Here is a 21260-nt window from a genome sequence, read left to right on the forward strand (position 1 = left end):
CAACTGAAGCATATTGTAGGATAAACCCCGTTTTCTTTCAGGCAATTAAATCTCATAGAGGTAATTCATTTCCCTGTGTAGTGACTTCCAGACCACTAGTGTGGGAACCTCTGGAGCCCGGTTCCTGCCTGGTCCAGCCCTGTGGCAGCGGCTGTTGCGCAATCCCTTGTTGGGGAAGCGGGGTGGGGGCGTATGGAATATCTCAGCCCGGAGAGATGTGAGCGCGGGACCCAGTCGGAGACGACTCCGCCGGTACGGGCCCCCCCCCCCCCCCGTGTGAGTTAAGCAGGGGGAGGACCCCCCCTTCCCCGCCATGTGTATCATCAGTGAATCACAGGAGCGTTCTCCTGAGAGGGGTCCGACGAGACGGAGAGCAGAGACAGGCTCAGACAGGCCTGTTAAATCACCTGCTGTCGGTATTAGTGGAGAATGCAGTGACAGAGAGTCTTTTTAAAATAACATGTTGTTTCTGAAATGTTACAGTGGTGTGTGTAGATTGCTGATATCAAAGAAACAAACAGACGCAGTGGTCATGAAAAAGCTTGCTATAAATATTTAGCCTGCAGGATAAGCTTATTTGCATTCTGGCTTTGAAGATGTGAAGTCAGGAGAGGTAGTGTGTCCAAAGGTTGGATTAGGTTCTCAAAACACCTCCCTCCTTCCCCAATCCCAGATTAGTGGTCTGAACCCAAAATGACAAATATATAGATTAGATGAGGGGGGGGTCTATAACCCCTCTCAATCTTATCCACTGCCCATATCCTTGGATTGAAGTTGTCTAGGAAAGGCATTATTATAAGTGTGGTTAATAATACAGTGTGTTTATCATATGCATCATTGTAATGCACAGACAAAAGATATTTCAGCAGTCATGTTCTGTGAACCTTTGTAATATGATATAAACATTGACTAATCTGCTAAATATCTAGCAATGTGTCAGTCAGAACTTGTCATTGCAGTGTAATGATAAAAAAGTGCACTGAAGCTGTCCATCAGAGGTAGGCCTATCACCTGCCACATACGATTCTGCCCCAATTTCCTATGCTTGACCAAAATCTATGTGTGGCAGCAAGTTTGGTGTGTGTTTACTTTCGTCTGAGCTAACCCAAAGTGGGTCTAATTAAGATTAACTGGCCAGTTGGAGTGGTCAGGAGCACCCACAAATATACTTAAAGAATGGTTGCAAGGGAATAGGTGATCCTTTTCAAACGAGTGGAAAACTCAGAGGCGGTCATCGTCAGTAGACGATGGGGAGGGGGTCTCACTGTGACGGGCGCCTCTGTCAGTCGTGCATAATTATGCTAAAGCGCTCATGGGTAAAGTGAAAAGAGTCCCCTGTTTGATGTAGGGTAAATAAAACATGAACAGACTGAGCGTGAAGCGTGGCTGGGCCCATGCTGCCCGTGACCCCCTGGGGACGGGCGTGGCCGCTGGAGGGGGCGGGGGCAGGGGCAGGGGGGGGACGTCCCTTCCTGTGAACCCCATGGGGAGCTGATGCAACAGCTCCTTTACACGGAACGTAGGCTGCCCACCCCCCATCCCCCACCCCCGATCGAAACAATGCCCCCACGCCACAAATATCGGGGGCGCTCCTTCATCCCATTGTTGTGACAGAATTTCTCTACCGCTGGGTTCGAATCTACATTATTGGCGGCGGGTTTTGAATGAGGCCGACCCTTTGTAGTCACACGGGCCTGGCCGGGACATGCTACTGGCCCTGCTCGAATAGAGACGTACCCGATTACCCCTGTTCGACCATTCATGAAACTGAAAACGGATTGCTTGCTACTCTAACCGTGCTTTATGGCCCTGCCGTATAAACTCCAGCACTGATAAGCGCTCTTCTTATCCTTTATTTTATACGGCGAGCAAACATCTCTGTTTTGGGTAGCTTTCTTCCTTGGAGATAAGGATGTTTATTTCTGTGCCCTTGACGCTTACGTACTCTGGCGCGTGGGTTCTTTCGGCATCCGTCAGCAGATGCCTCACCACTGGGATGGGCTTTCGGAATGTTTCGGAGACGGGTTGTTTTCTCTAAAAGCCTCACAGCTGGGAAACCTGTTGCCCGCCAGTGTTGAAAATTGCTGCGGGAACGTGAGATTCAGACGCACGCCCAAGCCCTGTGGCTCCCCTCCCTCCGCATCGCTAGCGTTTGAACTTGATGACCCGGCCTCTCCTCCTGTCTCCGACGGGGAGGCGCGAGCCCCAGTCTGTTTTACAGACTAAACTGTGGGACCCCCGGCTGTGTCGGTCCAGCCGGAGAGACGCTGTGGCCATGTTAAGCAGACGCGGGAGCCGCGAGCTCTGCGGCTTAAGCCGCGCTAAGTTGGCTGCCAGTCGGTTGGCTGCTCTGTGGGAGTTTTCAAGCCTCTCCGAAATAAAGCATAGTTGGAATGCCAGCTACCATACAAACGGGATGGAGAGAGAAAAGGTTGCCTGTCTCGCTGATGGACAGCTTAGCAGAGACATGCTAGGAAAAGCAAACTCTTGATTTCACAATAAGAATCTCATTTATATGCAGAGACCATCGTTTGTCCTACCGTGCCATTAAAGGGGTGCTGGCCCATCCCGTCCTGTCCTGTCCCCCCCTCCCCCCCCTACCGGGTCCCACATCCCCAAGGAATGGACATGGTGTTACTTTTTGAACAATTGTTCTGCCAGTTTAGAACCTTCCAGACTTCTGGATTACATTCAAAACATTACAATTTCATGGAACTGTTTATGCAGTACATAGAAAGCTGGGGCTTATGTAATTTAAAAAATTAATGTTATTATTATTAAAATAGATTTTGACCAACTGCCTTTGCTGAATGCTGTCGTGTGACAAATACTACGTAGGCTATGTGTCATCTGTGGCCTTTTAGGACCGTGGTGCTGGAGTCTGACTGTTGTAATCTGGCGCATATTAAATCCTGATCAAGCTACATCAATGAAGATAGATCATTTGGCTAGATAAAGTTGAGAAACCTCTTGCATTACTTGTCCAAGCTGCATATATTTAATAAGCTAAATATGTTCTAACGTTTCTGACACCAACACTAACATTTACTCACAATCACACGTGTATACCTCCTACTGTATAAAACTGCCTTTTCAGGAATGTCTGCCAGACATGCATTTAGTATGCAAAAAGAGGTAGAGAGAGCTTGCTAAACAAAACTATGATGGATCAATTCACCATGAAAGCACCTGAGCTGTTGCGTTGCTAACTTTCGCCTACACAGGCAGCAAGCTAGCTAGACCTTTAATGGTAAAATTGTAACATAGGCTGGTTTTGCAGAATGCACGTCAGATGCAGTGTTTATTTGCTTAATTCTCTAAATAAATCCTGATTACACAGCCTACATTTTCCACAGTAGCCTGCACTGTCAAATTCATATTTTGAAAATCCTCATCACCATTGGCTAGCCTGGGTTGACTACTGATTAGCCATATGCCTTATAAAGGAGCTATGAAAGCTAATATGGGTGAGAAATAGGTTCCAGGAAAATGACCCATAACTTGGTGATAATAGACAGGAATTTGGAGCCCTCAAACATTATGGACAGCCATAGTCCTGTAACTGTGGCCTTAAATAAAATCGTAGTGGATAACGTTGCCAGCAAAGCTGATAAACATCTGACGTCTGGGTGGGAGCCAGCCTGGCTGGAGGATCCCAAAAATGGTACGGCCGTCTGAAACTAATTTTGGTAACTGTCCCAACATAAAAACAACATTTTCTGTGGGATTTGTTGTATTTTGAATGAGCTTAGTTCTCTGCCCAAGTAGAGTTGGTTTGGTTTGTTGTTAGCCCACTTGTCAGTACCATGTTAAAATTCAGTAATGCTAGCCCAATCTAATAGACTATAAACAATTCCAGTTAATGGCCCTGTGACTGATTTTGTTGAATTAATGTTCTACTGAATATGCCAGCAACAAACAACCTGTCAGGAGGAATTCCTGAAAACATGGGGCTAGGAGAAGTTTGTTAGTTGAAATATGAAAATGTCAAATGGTGCGGTCAAACCTGAAAAGATATTCATCTGAAGTAGAAATGTTGTTTTTAATGGCTTGTTTGTCATTGTTGTACATGAAATAAGCCTGAATGTCTGAGAACAAGGTAATCCCCCTCCCAGCCAGTCCACCCTTCCCCGAGCCACTTTCTGGTATTGTTTTTGTGAAATGTTTTCTAGGGGAGACAGTGTAAATGGAGTGCCAATAATGTGTAAACAGGCTGAGGCATGGGAAAAATCTCTTTTGGTACAGTTGCACTTGTTTCTCTATGTGGTGTAGGCCTATCACACATGGTAATATAATACTAGCTGAGCCAGTGCACATTTATCTTGAGATTACTTTTCAATGATGCCTGCTTGTAAAAAGTAAGGTGAAAGAGTAGGCCTCCTTGCTGACTCCCATGATATGAAAGACAAAAATCATATTTTACATTCCAGGCCTAAATGAAAATAAATAGTCTAATGCATTTTTACTCTTTTGCTGTAGTGTTTTTATTCAGTGATAGGGAAATCCCTGCTGTCATATTACGAGTGAATGTTACAGAATGTGCTGCCATTAATCCACAATGAGTTTATTTAATGTTACATAAAGCAGTTGATTCATAATTATGAGATAACATCTAGAAAATACATATTTTACTATTTCCCAATATATTTCTATGATGTGCCTTATTATACCTGAATACTTCCTGTTTGTTTCATGAAATACCAATAACCGCCAGCTAAGAAGTTCAAAAAAAGAAAATGAGGATTCATTCATTAGAAGAGAGAAGATTCAATTTAAAGGCATTCTAATGTACCGAAATTGTACACTTGTTGTTTCAACTTTGTGCAAAAGGAAGCATGTTGCATTTTGACAGGTGGGGCTGAATAAAAGACTGAATTTGTCCCCCGGATTGGAGTGTGGCCGGAGAGTCACCCCCCACCCCACCCCACTATGCTCGCGCTCTTCTTTTTTCCAATCTGAATAAAGCGGGGGAAAATACATGTAAACTCAATTGGTGTAGAAAGAAAGTTACAGTTGAGTCATTTTGTTGTCCATGTGTGCATGTGTGGGGTTTACATTGGATAGGAGGCTGATTCCTTGTGTTCCTGTCAAACAACTCTTTTGTTTGAGCTCTTAATGTAATAAGTTGTTTTTTTTTTTTTTTACCTTCACACCCATAAGCCCCTTCCAACTCAAAACAACACTTTACGGGGAAGTCCTCCCTGTCATTACTGCCTCATTAAAGGACACGCAAGCTTGATTCAAGAGGACTTGATTCACACTTCATTTTAATTCTCCTTTTTTAAATAAATGGCTAATACGTGTTCTCCCACAACCTTCCGAACTCTTCCCGATGCTGTGATTTCATATTTCATATAAGGTCATGAAGGTGGATTGTCAGTACGATCCAGGCCCCCGCCGCGCCGTAAACGGTGGCCTTCGCCGCGGCGTCCGCACGGTTTTCTCATGCTAATGGCCCAACCTGCGCTGCCGTCCCAAGCCCCCCCCCCCCCCCCCCCCCCCCCGAATGGCCAGGGACCCGCGAGGACGGCGCGTCACTTTGAGAAAAGCGGCGCTTTCACGGCGGCCTATTGTCTGCGCTCATGGGAAAAGGCGCTTGAAAGGTGAGGCGGGGGGGGAGAAAGCCTGGTGTGGCGGGGCGGGGCGGGGCGGGGCGGGGCGTAAGCCGCTGATCCCCACCCCCCCTCGGCCCGGGCTGCAGGTGGGCCGCTCTGCACTCCGAGGCGGGTCCGGCCCGGAGGAAGCGTCCCAGAGATCCCGCTGGCCAACGGACCGCCTCGCACCCGGGAAAGAATCGACCGGTGCTAAAGGTTAAGTGTTCAGGTATTTGTTCTTTTAAGAGAAGACCATAAATGTTAATTTGACTTATTTAGGGGCGGCCGGCGCATTCATTGAGTCACGCTTCACAGAGGGGTGTCTCGCACAATGCCCAGGGTTTTAAATCACTTCAGGATTGCAGGGCTTAACTGCTCTGGCTCGCTGTGAAGATGCACCTAATTCTAACTGTCACGCCCCAGTGTTGTTTGATGCAGAAATTCACAGCGAGGAACTCTCATCCACTGACAAATTAAGGTAACCGTGACAGGATCGTGCCATTTTTTTGAATGCAGCCTTATTTCTGTGACATAAGTGAATTTCTTAATTCACAGCTGATTAATATAATACAGCACGATGTACAGTTCTCTAATGCAGTAGGCTACTTGAGATGTGGGTCATGTTTGCCCCGCATATTCCGGCTGGCTGCAAGGGGCTCATAGACATTCCCTGCACTGGAATCTCACTCATATTACTGTTAACACCGCACCCTGAAATTCAGTATGCGCGATAGCCTTTATATTTATAGTCCCCTCTGGGTATGTACTTGTAGTCTATATTCAACAAAGCATTTATTTAGTGGTACAAATGTGAGTTTTTTGAGGGAAGGGAGAATATCAGATTTCAGGAACGGAAGGGTCAGATTAGTCAAGGATTGCATTCGGATGGAATGGCTGCGTTTTTGTCCCAGTGAAGGGATTTTGCTGTATTTTACAGCATCTCCTCATTTCATTTGTGTCATTTCCTGTAAACTGCACAATGTGACATGCAGGGCTCTGAGCTGCCGCTTATGACCACTGCACATTATAGCCTTCCTCTTTGTGCCGTAGAAGTGTTTACCTGTATTTACCACCATGCAGTTTCTGTTCTCCGAAACGTGTTAAAGCAATAATAATAGGCCTTTATTGTTTCCCTGATACAGATGCATGATTGAGCATAGCTGGAATCACAAAGCAAATTGCAAAGGAAGGAATGTTACAAAGCCTTTTGGGATTTCAGTGTTTTGGTTTGTAACAGGCATTTCACAAAGAAAATATCAGGGCAAATAATTTTTGAGGATTAACTTACATTGCAGCAACATTAATCAGTGTGCATTGGGAAACAGTGAGCACACAGCAGAAGACTGTGAGAACAAAGATGGTGTATGTCTATAATTTAGATTTTAAGATCTTTACGGAAACTTGAACTAGCATAAAAGCCTTGCTGGAAGAAGTAGAACAAATGTAAAAATGTTCACATTAAAGTTTTCAGGAAGAATTGTTTTTCTCCAATGGAACTTCTGCTTGTGCTGTGCCTTTTCAAAATACTAAGTAATTCATTATAATAAGTCCTTGATTGATTGACAAAAATATGATTGTCCCTACCCCCATTCAAAAAGGCTGGGTTTGAACCATGGCGACTCAACCACATGTTAGCGGTTGTTTTAGTCTTGTAATGAGACTTAAAAAATATTAGCTTAATATTATTAGCTACTTTTTGCTTGACAAGTGAAATAGTCTTACACCATTGGCTAGTCTAGACTGTCTTGGGTCATTGGCTATCTTTTTGTCTTATTTAACAAAAAGTAATGGCTATAAGGTTTTAAGTTTAAATATAAGACTAAAATACTAGTTAAGATTGACTTAATTCTTGATGATTTTTTTCAGTTACTATCATGTTGACATCTTAATGATGAATGATCTCAGTGTTTTTATTATACATCAACACCACCCCCCACCCTAGCAGCCTCTTCAAAAAGAGAGGGGCATCGCAGTTCTGGAATGCAGTGTTGGTTTCCATGACGCTAATTAAGTGAAAAATGTGGTATCAGTGCTGCCAGCTCTGTGACCTCTTTATCAGGAGCTCAGATCCAGGCCTCTCCGGCTTTGCGGGACAACTCATTTTTCACCCACTGTACAGCGGCTGATGGGGGGGGGACGGGACGGTCAGGCTCCGAACAAAAACCGGGGGGGAGGGTACGTATGCGAGGGGGGATGAATGGGATCCTCCTCAGATCGGGGGTGGGTAAGCTTAGTCCCGTGCCCCCAATCCCTCAATCCACTTTGTCCCTCGACCAACGGTAGGCAAAGGCCGGGTCTCAGATCGCAGGGACGGCGGGCCCTGTGTTTGCAAATTGCTTCCCGGGACAATGGGAAGGTTACACCGGTCAAACAGCCACCCATGTTTCGGAAAGCACGCCGCGGCCCGCTCTCCCAAAGCCCCGAGCCCGCGCCCTTTGTACGAGGCTCAGGCCCGAGCCTGGGGGTTAAGCGATGACCTGCGGTACAATGCGCTCGGTTATCCCGGGCTGAAGACAAAGCTTAATGTCTCGCCAATTAGTTTTGAGGACGTCGTAAACGGTCACGCGGTCGTTAGGGACGTGCCGCTTGGTGGCCATCTTCTTCTGCAGTTTAACTGCCGGTGTGTCTTGCTCTTACTGAAACTTTGGTCAGATGGTGCACACTGAGATGAATGAGGCTTTGAAATTGTGCTTTTTGAAGTTTGCTGGAGGCCTAGCTCATTTTAAAAGAAGACTTGTCTGAAGGGGTTTGCACGCTATTTTGTGGCTCTTGTTTTTTTTTTTGCAATTTCGTCTTCATTTCGACACTGACCACTCTTGCACAATGCCTTCTCATGCTTTTCTTTCTTGTTTTTGAGTCAATCCTTTCGTAACAGCCCCCTGTTTTAATCCCCCCTTTTTAAAGAGACTGAATTTCCCTGCACTGCGAGTGATGCAGTGTGGGGTGATATGGCCTGGCTGGCGGGCCAGGTGTCAGAGAGCAGGCTCTGTGGCCTGTGGTATCGCACATGCAGTCTGGTAAATATGCGGTCGCTCTACGTAGGCAGGTGACGCAGCTGCAGTCTGCTGAGCGTGGGGACTCCCTCTGCATGTGCTACAGCCGCAATCAGGTGGCTGTGAGCTTGTGCAGTTCGTCTGGTTAATATAGGGTGTTAACTGGTGGTGTAATTCACATGGCTCGGTCTGTTGAGGTTTTTAACCTGTGTTGTGAAGCGACGGTATGTTGAATGTTCCTCTGGGGAACACTTTCGACCTCCTGAAGTGACCCCCCTGCGCTAAACATATCAAAGGCATAGGAGCTCATTATTCTCATAAAACATACGCCAAACTCAAAAACTCAAAGCACACATCTCAATTGCAGCGAGCTCGAGAAAGGGGAAGAGGCTTCAGAACACAACTCCTAGTGAGTTCATATGTCCAATTCAGCTAATTGTGAGCGATCGCTTGGCCAGAGCAAACTTTTGGCTCCGTTTGGACGCTTGGAGGACTGTGGGAAGGACGGCGAAAAAACAAACGGCGGTTTTAATAAGAAAACAACAGGTAACTGCCCCGAAAGTGTCCGAGCCCGATGAATGATGAAGATGGATGGAGACAGTTGCCATAGAGTGGTGCACGACTCCCGACGTCCTGCAGGGAGGCAGTTGGCAGAGACTGAAGGGGAAAGTGTGCTGGGGGAATACAGTCTCAGATTCACAGGATTTGAAGTAGAGACTTGACCCCTTGTACCCACTTTAAATACTAACGCCATTGCATTTTATCATATGGGCTGTTCACCATAAGACTTTCTTCTAATTCTGTGACTGTGTCAGCAGGACAAATGTATTTTCTGAAAGGCTATTAAGGGTCTTGGTGTAGTGATGTATTAACAGCTTGACCTTGCTGTTATTCTACTAGACAATATAGGGGTCATGTCCAGCGAAAATGTGAGTTTATACAGGGCAAGTCTGTGTAAACAAGGCAACCAATTGGCTGTAAGAATCTATCTCGATTTAGTTATGAAACTAATTTTGCTTCGACGAATTCTGAATGTCGCAACAATAGAAATATAGCTTTTGAACTTCCATACGCACTAAGGGCAGTATGCGAACATGGACACAAACGATTGGATTTCCTGAACGGGGCGCAGCCGTCATTGTCATGGCAGCCACTTCCACAACAGCATTAGTTCCACCGCAGGCCCTTTTTGTCCCGTACCGAAAAAGAGGGGGAAAAAACGGGAGACGGCTAAAATCTCCTTGATCCCCTTTTCCATGAGTTGTGTAATCCCGTGCCGGGCGTCAGCACAAATGGAGCTTTGACTCCAGAGGAAGAGCGCTCGCGGGCGCGCTACCTTTCCACGGCTGCGCTTTCGGACGCACGAAAACAGAGCGGGGCCCGGCAGAGCCGCGTCATTTTCGCGCCGGGAAATGACGGGTTCGGCGTGTTTGTGGAGTCAGTGAAATTTTCCCCCCTTTAGTCGTATACCACTGTGGGTAGTGTCTAATTTTTGGTGTAGAATGGATATTTGGAGGTCACTGTTTAGCATGTGTCTTGCCCAACCACGATTTGGTAGCTTAACGAAGTGCAGTGTTTGCAAACGTCCATTGATTAACCTTTGGAGAGGTACTGAAAAAAATAACTGATGCTTTTATGGCTTGAAACAGTACCTCTACACATATGTTTCTCAAAACGAAGCATGTAAAGATGTTTGGGTTATGATTTCATTCATTGATTAAAATTGTAGTCCCAGTTCTTCATTGTGTGCTTCATGGTGATATTTCACGTGTGTTGTGGAGTTGGGTAAGAGTTTGTGTGCGTGTGTTGTGTTTGTGTGTTGTGAATATAGTAAGAGTTTACGTGAGTGTTTTGTGGCGTATGGTAAGAGTTCATTTGAGTGTATTGTGGAGTAGGGTAAGAGTTCGTGTCCGTGTCTTGTGGAGTATGGTAAGAGTTTGTGTCCGTGTGTTGTGGAGTATGGTAAGAGTTTGTGTGAGGTGGATGGGAAAGAAGCACAGGATGGCTGTATGAGCTGACCTCAGGAGGGCTCTGCTTGTGTCGTTTACAGAAAGTCAAGACTGTTTACACCGGGTGGTGCACGAGCGTTTGGGGGAGCTCCTGCGGGTCCTGAAAGCTGTCATCGGCAAACACCAGACCCTCAACTCCGTGGACATCCTCAGTGCGGCAGGGACCGTCATCGCCAAGGTGAAAGGTAAGGCACGAGAACAGGTTACAAATAATCTCCATTCATACATATACGGCTGCATCACAGCTACAAAAAACGTTACGTGCACTGCACCTGCAGCTGTAAAGTGAGTAACTATGTATCAGGGAGCCATTTGATTGGCCGTTTGTTAGTTCTATCTGCTTGGGATGTGGGTATTCTGAGAGAACACAGCAGAGGAATCTCACTTTGCTTGTTTTACTGCCAGAAATATGATCTGGTATTCAGTGTAATTCTTCACTTGGCCTCTGCGCAAGAATTTCAGTTTGTACCTTGCTCCAATTCTGATTCCAGCACGGTCCCAATTCCACTGCGCGCTTTTGGCAATAGTGTCTGTTAATGAGGGTGGCACTGTCACAGAGAACATTCGTACCCACATCGCCCAGCATGCGTCAGACCGTACAGTAACACCTATCTGTGCCGTACGGTTTTTCATGCTCGATAGCCGAGTCACATTGACTGTCAAGCTCTCTGAATACCTCTGAATAGCCAAAGGAGAGCGAAGCGAAGTCATTTCCAAGATGTGCTTTATCCACGCTGCAGAGTTCTCTTACACTCTGAAGCTCTGACCAGGCCTGGGCAGCCTGCCTGGACCCCTGATAATAAGAAGCATTTAAAGGCCTGTGCGGGGGTACGCTCATGCAGCTTGTCTTGTGATGGTCAGGATAATAACTTGCCAAATGAATAATACTGTGAAAAGAACCTCTCTCAACTGGCCAGTCCAGTCCACTCCCCCCAACTTTTAAATTTCAATTCAGACTGACCCCTAACAGTTTAATATTAAAGCCGGGAGAATATCCCATCTGCTGAACATGAACAAGAAAGAACTTCAATAGCATAGCTTGTTTTTGTATTTCTATTGGAATGCGGTCTGAGTGCGGCAACAACACCCATGACTCTCTCTCTCTAAATATGCATGTAGCAAGACCATAAAAGTTTGGGCAGGCGGTTTTTTTTTTCCAGAAATCTTTGCCGTCCCTGTAAATATGCCAGCATTACTGACCAGTGACATTCCTTTCCACCAGGGGGCTAAGACGCTCGGGCCTGCTCGAGTCCGTCCGCATGCGCTTGGGCACTCGTCGGTAAGGCGCAGAAGGATAGAGGACTAGTTCTGGAGTGGTAGTTAACAGTCTTGACACACTGCATCAAGAGCGTATAGGAGTCATTCACTGTGCCAAAGTACATACTTTCACAATGCGGATGAGACAGAATGTCCAGAATGAGACAATAAAATGCGCTTGTGAGACTGCGGCTGACTGTGGTTTTTGCAGTCCCATTACCAAAAATATGCTGATGATATTCACCCTCCTCTGTGGGTGCTGTAATTACCATATCACCATGGCTTGAGGAAACGAGCCATCGTTTTTTTCCCTCCTTTTTCCTACTCCTTAAACAAGCCATCTGGACTGTTTCTCATACGGGTAGAGGTCTACAGGAAGTTTTCTCCTGCTCCTCTGTAAAGATATCAGGTTTCAGAGGTTATTGAAATTCTTTTCTACTCTCATCTCTCTTGGGCAGTCACAAGAATTTGACCGATTGCAACTGTTTATCACAGACGAGGCACGGATTGTTCTTGTTTTGACACTGGCCCCTGGGCTGTCAAAACTGAGGGACCGCACTAGGTCATTTTCGCTGGAAGCGTGGGGCACATGTTCTGTGTAGAGGTGGGATTAAGGGGAAACTGGAAACTTGTTGACATCCAGAACTTTGCTTTGTTTTTTTCTGACCTTTTACTGAGGTTCTGGCCTGTTTATAGATTAGTAAAGACAGCATTTCAGTTTCAGAGAGGGGGTTTATGAATTGAGCCTCGCTATTAATGTACTTCATATGTATTGCACAAAACATTTTTGTTATGCACTTACAGAGAGTGCCTATAGAGAACCAAGTCACAAGTCTGACGATTCATTGAATGATTACTGAAATCTGGTTCAGGATTACACCGAATCGAACCGTTATTAGACTTCTGTTTTGGGTTTTTACCAGTTTTACTGATTTACGCCCAGTCAAACAATAAATAAATAAATAACCAGGTGGGTTCATGGTCAGATAAGTGTGATATTGCTCTGAGAAACAATGGCTCTTTTTTTGCAGTGACGTAGTTTCCATATTTGGATTGCGGGCAGTCGGAGACGGTAGATATTGTGTTTGTGTTGACCTCAGGATGTCCTGGGGAAGACGTCACGGCAGCAGCAACGCAGTGCCACTGCTGGCTGGCGGGGGCGGGGCCACCTAGGGCTGGTATTTGGCCATGGATAGCCATACATCTCCGTGAATTCTTCAGGGGTCCCCTTACTGTGGGTCGCACCTTAACACCACCCAAAAAACCACAAGAAGCTCTCTTGAAGACTTCTCTCTCTCTTTTGAAGATGTCTTTTGAAGACATCTGAGAGGACATAGCTGAAGACGTTTTTTGTAAGGAGCCGTTCTGCTGCTGGAGGAGAGGAAACTGAGAAAATAGTTGAACGGCGAAGGAGTTCTCTCTCTTTCTCTCTCCTGCTCGCTCCCCCCAAACTGAGAGCAGGTCCAGTTGTGGTTTGGGCTGAGACCGCAGGGCGCTTGCTTTGTGTTGGCTTGTGTGAGCTGGACGGGGAGGTTTAGGTGTAGATAAGTCACAGAGGCGGCGTTAAACGTCGGGTTTGAATGCGAGACTGCAAGCAGTGCCGGAGTATTTCCTGTGGCACAGTAACGCGCAGACAGGAAACCGCTGCAGAAGGTGAGTTTCAGAGCTCCGCACCACGTCAGTCGCGGGACTTCAGCGCTGCTTAATGCCTGCTGCGTGTGCCGTTCTGCTTGGCTATTTCCTGTTTATCGAAGCACATTACGTGCAGGACTTTTATGAAAGTTGAGTGGTAAGGCTCCGTTTCTCCACGGGAGTTGCCTTTGGTGCGTGTGGGCAGAATGAGAGAATGGAAGTGCAGTCTTGCCTTCTGTGCGTTATACTCTGAGAAGAGGTGGACAGTGATTTGATAAAGGCTTCCCTAATCAGGAAGAGAAACCTAGATTTTTGGTGAGTTTAACGTAAGTAAAATGATACAAAATATTTGAGTTTTTTTATCTTCTGCTACCACTGGCTAAGTCAGTTTGGAGATTTCTAGAAACAGCCATTGTTGGGAGAGGAAGGACTGAGGATGTCAGATCTGTTTAAAAGGGGATGGCGTCAGTGGTTCTGCCATTGCCTGTGCGTCTCCAGTGACATTCTGCAGGTCTATTTTCCATCCATGGCTGTTTGTGTCAGAGAGGAAGTTTATTGTGGAGACTGATTGTGGTCTGTTTATGTTGGTGTTTTTCCCCTCTTTTTTTTCTCCCATTAGGGTGTTTAGACTCTCAGCAGGAAATCGATTTTTCGCCAGATTACAACCGGAGTTGTGGAGTGACCCTATTAGCAGAGCTTTGTGGATTTAAGCTGTGGCCAGCCCAATTTTTTATAAAAAGAAAAACAACTTGTGACCTCAAATTTTCCTGTTGAAGCAATATTGAATCCGTATTTGAAAGGCAAAGGAGAGTAGATGAAGAATGTATGTCTTTTGAGAGGTCTGAAGAATAAAGAGCACCTATAATTTCAAATGAATGTTACTACTATACCATATTGTGTTTAACCATCAGTGTTTCTGACAGTATCATTATTATTGGTTTTTAAAAATTTTTTTTCCCATTTTCATCAGGTGTGAACTTCAAAGAAGTAAAAGAAGAAAATAAACAGAACCTTTTTGGAGACATATATGCTTCTATCGACACATTGGCGTTTACTTTTGGCAATGTGTAAGTACCATTAATCTGATTAGTTTCTGATATATAGTGAGATTCATAGTATTTGGGACAGACTTTTTTTTCTTGATTAGGCTATGTACTCCACAGTTTTAGATTTGTTTTTTTTTTTAGATTTTATGAAAGGGTATTTTTATGCATTTTGGTTTCACCATGTAGAAACGAGAGCACTTTTTATACATTGTCCCCCCATTTTAGGGCACTGTAATGTTTGGGACAGATGGTTTCACAGGTGTTTCTGGTTGGTCAGGTGTGTTCAGTTGCTTCCTTAGTGCAGGTATAAGAGCTTTCAGTATCTAGTCTTGATTATAGGCTTTTGATTTCCTTTGGAATCCGTTATTGCTATTTCTCAACATGAGGACCTGATTTGATTTGTGCCAATGAAAGACAAGGGAGCCATTATGAGGCTGATAAATAAGAAAAAACAGTAAGGGACCTAGGCCAAACCTTAGGCTTATCAAACTCAACTGTTTGGAACATCATTAAGAAGAGAGCACTGGTGAGCTCAGTAATGGCAAAGGCCAAGGAAGACCTCTACAGTTGATGTCTGAAGCATTCTTCAGAAGGCAGGTATGTATTTGTCAGTGACTGCTGTCTGCAGTAGGCTTCACAAACAGAACTACAGAGGCTGCACTATGAAATTCAACCCACTAGTTAGTTGGAAGGTTACTGTTTGCTAAGAAGTACCTAAAAGAGCTGCAGAGTTCTGGAAAAAGGTCTTGACAGGTGAGACTTGGATTCACTTCAGAGTGATGACAAGAGCAAAGTGTGGAGGTAAAAAGGAACTGCCCAAGAGCACCCACCCGCCCCCCCCCCCATGGGTCAAGCTGTCATTGCATGCAAAATATATGCGACAAAGTACTAAACATGACTGCTTTCATTTACATAACATTAATATGTCTCAAACAATGTGGTGTCTTGAAATGTGCGTCTATGTATAAAAGTGCTTTCACTTTCGATATGGTGAAAACGATACCCTTTTATAAAAGCTGAGAACAGTACAGAGTACAGAGCCAGATCAAGAAAAAATATCTTTGTCCCAAACATTATAGAGCTCACTGTATATAGTGTTTTTATTATCCAGGGTGGAATTTGTTAAAGTACGAGGCAATTAAAAATAAAATTACTGATCATTCATAATGAGGCATGTGGATGTGCATGAAACTGAAGGTGCTAATTGCATTGGGGTTGTGACTGGTCTGAGGCGGTCAGACAAGGCTTTGATGTTCCCAGTCCGCCCTCCCTGACCTCATTCTGCAGATCAGATGTAAACTCTGATAGGTCATGTAGGTTATTATGTAATGGCTGTAATTTTCAGCTGTAGATTAGTAGAGTGAACATGTGCCTTGTCTTCTCTCCTCTTGCTGCAGAGTGTCTGACTTCCTTATGGGAGATGTAGACAGTGGTTCAGCGCTGGGCCTCCTGGAGAGCCGGAGAAGTCGGGTAAGCCGTCTCTACAGTCGCTTTAAACCCAAACATGTACATGACTATGAATCAAAGGGTACAGGGGCCAGAAAATGGCTCATCCTGTTAAGGCGCTGTTCACGTGCCCCGCTTCTTGGTATCGAATCCTGACATGCCGGCGCCGACTGGGCCCACGGGTCGACGCGTAATCGTTGCAGGCGTCACCCGGGGAGGGAGGGCTTCAGCCAGCTGGGATGGTGGCGTCTCTCCGCGCACCAGCGACCCCTGCTGGTCGACCGGGCGCTCACAGCTCCCCTGTCGAGCTGCTCATGAAGCGTCTTCCTCAGACTCATGTCCGTGCGAGGCGGACTCGTTGGCTGCGGTGTGAAAACGAGCATCTGCTGAAGCCGCGCCTCGGAGGAGAGCGTGCGCTGGTCCAAGCTCTCCCGAATCGACAGCTGAGCTTAGCGTTGCAGTCTGAACGTGACTGAGCGACAAATAAAAAATTTAATAAAATAAAATAACAGGCACAGCTGGCCAAGCGTGTGTACTGTTTTTAGCTAAAGAGTAAAACAAGGGAAGAAAAGACATGGTTCAGAAATATGTTCGCTTATTCTTTCCTTTCCAAAAGTTTCTGATTTATTAAAAAGTCTTTCCTGCTGTTCCTTTTGAATGAGAGAACAGGAAGATGAGCTCATGGTGTAGCGTTTTCATGTTTGCACAGCTGCGGATTTGTTATTTGTTTGTCTGGCGAATCCTGACTGAAGCCCGTTTTTCACCTGCAGTCGTTTGAGAACCTCTCGGTGGAGTCCGGAGCATGCGTTCCGGAGAAAGATGACCTGGCAGGTAAGATGTTTCCCCCCGGATACGGGTCCCGTCCCGCAGCCCACCAAGCGCCGCCGATACGCCCTGTCGTCGGCTGCAATGCAGGGGCAGGAATGCTTTCTTCCGGCCCCCTCCGACGCTTTCTGAAGTCGGGGCGTGCGGCAGTCGTCCCAAACGGCCCGCATTCTTGCGCGCTTCAGAGGTTTCCGTCGGAGATGAGAAACACATGCGCGGCTGTCGCCAGCCGTCGCGCAGCTGCGGGGCCGCGAGCCTCCCTTTACGGAGCGGCGGGCGGCGGCGCCGCATTAGCGCGCCGCTCGCACTGGCCTATCAGCGGCCGTCGCGTTGCCGGGCGGGGGAAAGCAAAATCCCTGTCGGACCTGCTTAGCGTTAGCGGGGATTAAGGTGCCCCCCTTGCCCAAGGTCGCGGGAGCTTTGCCGCGGCCGGGCGTGGCGGCTGAGCCACAGCACCGGGGGCGCTGAGGGCGGGAGGCATGCACGGCCGCCGCTTCCTCACCTTCTCCCAACTCTCGGGCGCGTTGCCAGGGCCCCCGCCGCCGACGGCCCGCGCCGAGGAGGTGGACGAGGCGCTGCTGACGAGCGACAGCGGCGTGGAGTCGGCCCTGCTCTACGCCAAGGCCTGGTCCAAGTACACCAAAGACGTCCTGGCCTGGGTGGAGAAGAGGCTGAGCCTGGGTGAGTCTCTGCCACGCTTCTCTCTGTCTCTCTCTCGCCATCTCTGTCCATGTCTTTTTTCCTCTGTCTTTTTCTTCTCTCTCTCCCTCTCCCTTTCTCTATCTCTCTCTCTCTCTCTCCCCCGTCTCACTGTCATATTATAAATAATATGTAAAATAATAATTATATTAAAATAATCATGATGAATGTAATAATATATAACAATAACAGCAACAACAGCAACAGAAGTAAATGAATAAATACGTATACATTTATATGGGGTTGGACACTCAAAAAGCTAGGGGGATAGAGAGAGCGAGTGTCAGACATACTCTCTCTATCTCTCTCTCTCTCCTCTCTCTCTCTCTCTCTCTCTCGTCTCGGGGCCTGTCTGTCAAGCTGGACCCAGGACGTGACGTTTTTTTGGCCCCCTCAGGCCCTTGAAACCTGTCCTAGCAATTAAGCTGCCATTTTCTGGATTTAATCGTATCATCTGTCTTCGTTCTGTCTGCGTTCAGAGTGATATTTCTGGTAGAACAGCACTGGGCTGAGAATGGACACTGTGTCACGCATGAGCGTGACATAACCAGGGGAAGCGTCTGTTTGTCTGAGGGTACATTTGATGGACAGCACAGCCCTGTCCATGCCCCCAAGTGCGTTTCGTAACCACCGGCTCTGTTTGCAGATATTGAATGTGCGAAAGGCTTTGCTAAAATGGCCGAATCTGCAAAGACGCTTGCAAGTCAACAGGTAATTTTTTTAACATTGATATCCACTTAAGTCATTTCCATTTAGTGCAATATTTTTTAGAGGTTAGTCAGTATTTTAGTCAGGTAACTTTGTCGTAGTTACGGAAATTATTATTATTATTTTTTTTAAGAGTTATTCAATCGCACCAGCGCTTGCACTTACCATAACACACTCGGAATATATTCATAGAATAACAAGAAAGCGATTGATGTGCAAATAGAAATGTCTCCGACCTTTGTGTTCAGTGAATAATTAATTTTTCCTTTTTTCTCCCCACAAAGGACAACATGCCATTCCGGGAAATTTATATATCCGCTTTTAAGAACGACATCGAGTACAGTCAAGTTCTGCTTCAGACTGCGTCGGCCCTTCAGTCCAACAAATTCATTCAGGTAAGCGAGTGTTTCGAGAGCAGCGTGCGCGCTTTCGCGGCCTCTCGACCATTATTTGATCTGTTATCGTGTGCAGGTGACTGGGTATTTGCTGTGTGCGCTTTGACACTTTGCGGTGTGTTTCCTGTCTCGCGTGCGTAGATAGTTTGAAATATGGCAATGTGATATCGCTCTGTGTGTGTGTTTGTGTTCTCCAGCCCCTGTTGGCTCGCAAGAATGAGCTCGATAAACGCAGGAAAGAAATCAAAGACCAGTGGCAGAGGGAGCAGAAGAAAATGGTGGGTGAATTTCATTTCATACTCGAGGAAGAGGTCGCTACAACCATTGAAAGCCGTTAACGTTTAAAGCTTTCCGAAGTACGCACTTTCTAGTGTTTTAGGTCATGGGCTCTCAGTCTGAATCTCCTGTACGTGACAATGTGTGATGTCTGGTGGAGAGAGAGTGAAACTGAATTTTTTTTAACTTCCTAAAAAGTCTTCCCCTGTTAGATTTGAACAAAAAAAGGCATTGCACCAGCACAGTGCAATGCCTTTTTTTGTTCAAATCTAACAGGGGAAGGCGTTAACAGGATTGTGTGTGTGTGTGTGTGTGTGTGTGTTTGAGTACTTGTGTGTTTTGGTGCAGTGAGCTGGTGATTGCATTTGCAGGATTTTGTGTGTTTGTGTGCTTGTGAATACTTTTGCAGGATTGTACGTGTGTCTGTTTGTGTGCTGGTCAATGTGGGAGTGTGTGTGTGTGTGTGTGTGTGTGTGTGTGTGTGTGTGTTTGTGTGTGTTGGTGAATGTGGGAGTGTGAATGCGTGCGTGTTTGCGCTGGGCTGAATAGGCGGAAGTGAAAAGCTGTGAGTCAGCAGTGTTGTAAGTGGCTGCGGTGCACTTCCTGTCGAGCAGCAGGAGGCAGAGAGCGCTCTGAGGAAGGCCCGGCTCCTGCAGGCGCAGAGGCGGGAGGAGTACGACAAGGCCCGCTTCTCCACCAGCCGGGCCGAGGAGGAGCAGCTGGCCGGAGGAGGCAAGCAGCTGGAGAAGAGGAGGAGGCTCGAGGAGGAGGCGCTGCAAAAGGTAGGGTTCGCCCCCCTTCTCTATGTGGCGATAATTATGATGCCAAACACTTCGTCTTTTGGGTCTCCTGATTGGGCAGCAGGAACTTTCTCAGTGCAAATCAATACCAGCCGCCCCATGTTGGATTGCTTCATAGTCAGGCATGAAAGTGATCTACTAAAACCAGAAATACACTAGTACCTATTTGTTTTGTATTGTACATGGCTACCAGTTGCGATTGCATGGTATTAACAAGATGTGATACTAAATGCTTGGTTTATATGTATACAGACAATAGCAAATGATGGTGCCATGTGTATTATTAAGTAATAAATGGTAATTTCAGGATTTACAGACTGAGTTGCTCTGCTCTGATTTTAGGCAGAAGAGGCTAACGACCACTGCAAAGCCTGCGTAGCCGACGTCGGGGTGAAGAGGATCGAGCTAGCCAACGGCAAAAGCGAAATCCTGACGCAGATTCGCGAGCTGGTGTTCCAGTGCGACCTGACTCTGAAAGCGGTGAGTTTGCACCCCTCCCACCGCCCCGGCGCGTCGAGCGCTCGCGCGGCGGCAGCGAGTGACCGCGCCCGTCCGTCTGTCCTTCCGCAGGTGACGGTCAACTGGTTCCAGATGCAGCAGGCCCAGGTGGTCTCCCTCCCGGTCAATCACCAGTCCCTCTGCGAGAACGCCAAGCTGTACGAGCCGGGCCAGCAGTATTTGGAGTTCGTCAAGAACCTGCCCAAAGACACGAGCCGAATGGACTCTTTCTCTTTCGACGGCCCCCAGAACTCTGTGTGAGTCCCTTCCCTCTGAGTGTTCCCGCCGTTGAGAAACACCGCCCTAGAACGGCCTTCCATCCCTCTTGTCGGTTCACACCGCTGCGCTTCTCAGATAGAGTCCCGTTCTTCCTGAGTGCAGAAAGGCATTTCGTAGGAACTGAGCAGCATGGGAACGGTCTGACACAGCCCTTTCCCAGTGAAGTTTAATAGGCGTGCAGTCAGCTCTGTATGTTTATGAAGCAGACGGGGGTTGTTTCAGGCAGAGGTCAACGCGGGACATACGCAGCCGAATGTTTATGTTAGCCGCTAAGGAACAATACCGTGTTGGCATGGAGACAAGAAGGTTACTTTTTATTTGTGAAATAGCTGTTGAGCTGTGCGTGTCTGAAATGTTTGTCGGAGATACAATGGAGGGAAGAAATCGGCGGTGCAGTAAAAGGGGTTAGCGTTTCGCTTTCGACGGGCTGCGGCCTCTCTGCTTCTTTACACTTGCGCTGGTTTTTCTGAGTGAGGTTCTTGAGCAGAGAAGTTATATTTGAGCGTGCGCCTTGAGGCCTTCCTCAGGAAATGTCTGTGGTGAGAAACGCCAACTTGAGACGGGCTTTGTTTTCACTGCTCTGCTGCCACGCCCACAGACTCTCTCACTCTTTCGACTATGAAACAAATCTCGGGAGCTCAGATTTTCCTCTTAGGTTCAACGCGCAAAATTGCCTGAAGGGTCTGCAAATTTTTACTCTTTTAAGCATCAAAACTCAGACACCTCAGTGATTTTTGTTTGTTCCACTAGTTTCCCTCCTTTTTCAGCCTGGGGCTTAGTTTCAGTTCACACTTTCAGTAGAA

At 46.7% G+C, this 21260-nt stretch overlaps 1 protein-coding gene across 8 annotated transcripts in view; it reads left to right on the forward strand.

Moving 5' to 3' along the window:
* arhgap29a (Rho GTPase activating protein 29a) overlaps positions 1-21260 on the forward strand; it is a 46108-nt gene that overhangs the window by 15508 nt on the left and 9340 nt on the right. For 4 of the 8 annotated variants that reach the window (XM_035414169.1, XM_035414171.1, XM_035414170.1 and 1 more), the window contains 11 exons: positions 10638-10781; positions 14456-14552; positions 15929-16001; positions 16748-16808; positions 17334-17483; positions 18148-18212; positions 18494-18604; positions 18802-18882; positions 19495-19662; positions 20023-20160; positions 20251-20435. In XM_035414169.1, the coding sequence (XP_035270060.1) occupies positions 10638-10781; positions 14456-14552; positions 15929-16001; positions 16748-16808; positions 17334-17483; positions 18148-18212; positions 18494-18604; positions 18802-18882; positions 19495-19662; positions 20023-20160; positions 20251-20435 (1273 nt within the window). The other 4 variants (XM_035414172.1, XM_035414176.1, XM_035414177.1 and 1 more) reach the window with 4 other exon arrangements.

Source organism: Anguilla anguilla, chromosome 4 (genome assembly GCF_013347855.1).
Source record: "Anguilla anguilla isolate fAngAng1 chromosome 4, fAngAng1.pri, whole genome shotgun sequence".
In the NCBI taxonomy this organism is placed as follows: domain Eukaryota; kingdom Metazoa; phylum Chordata; class Actinopteri; order Anguilliformes; family Anguillidae; genus Anguilla; species Anguilla anguilla.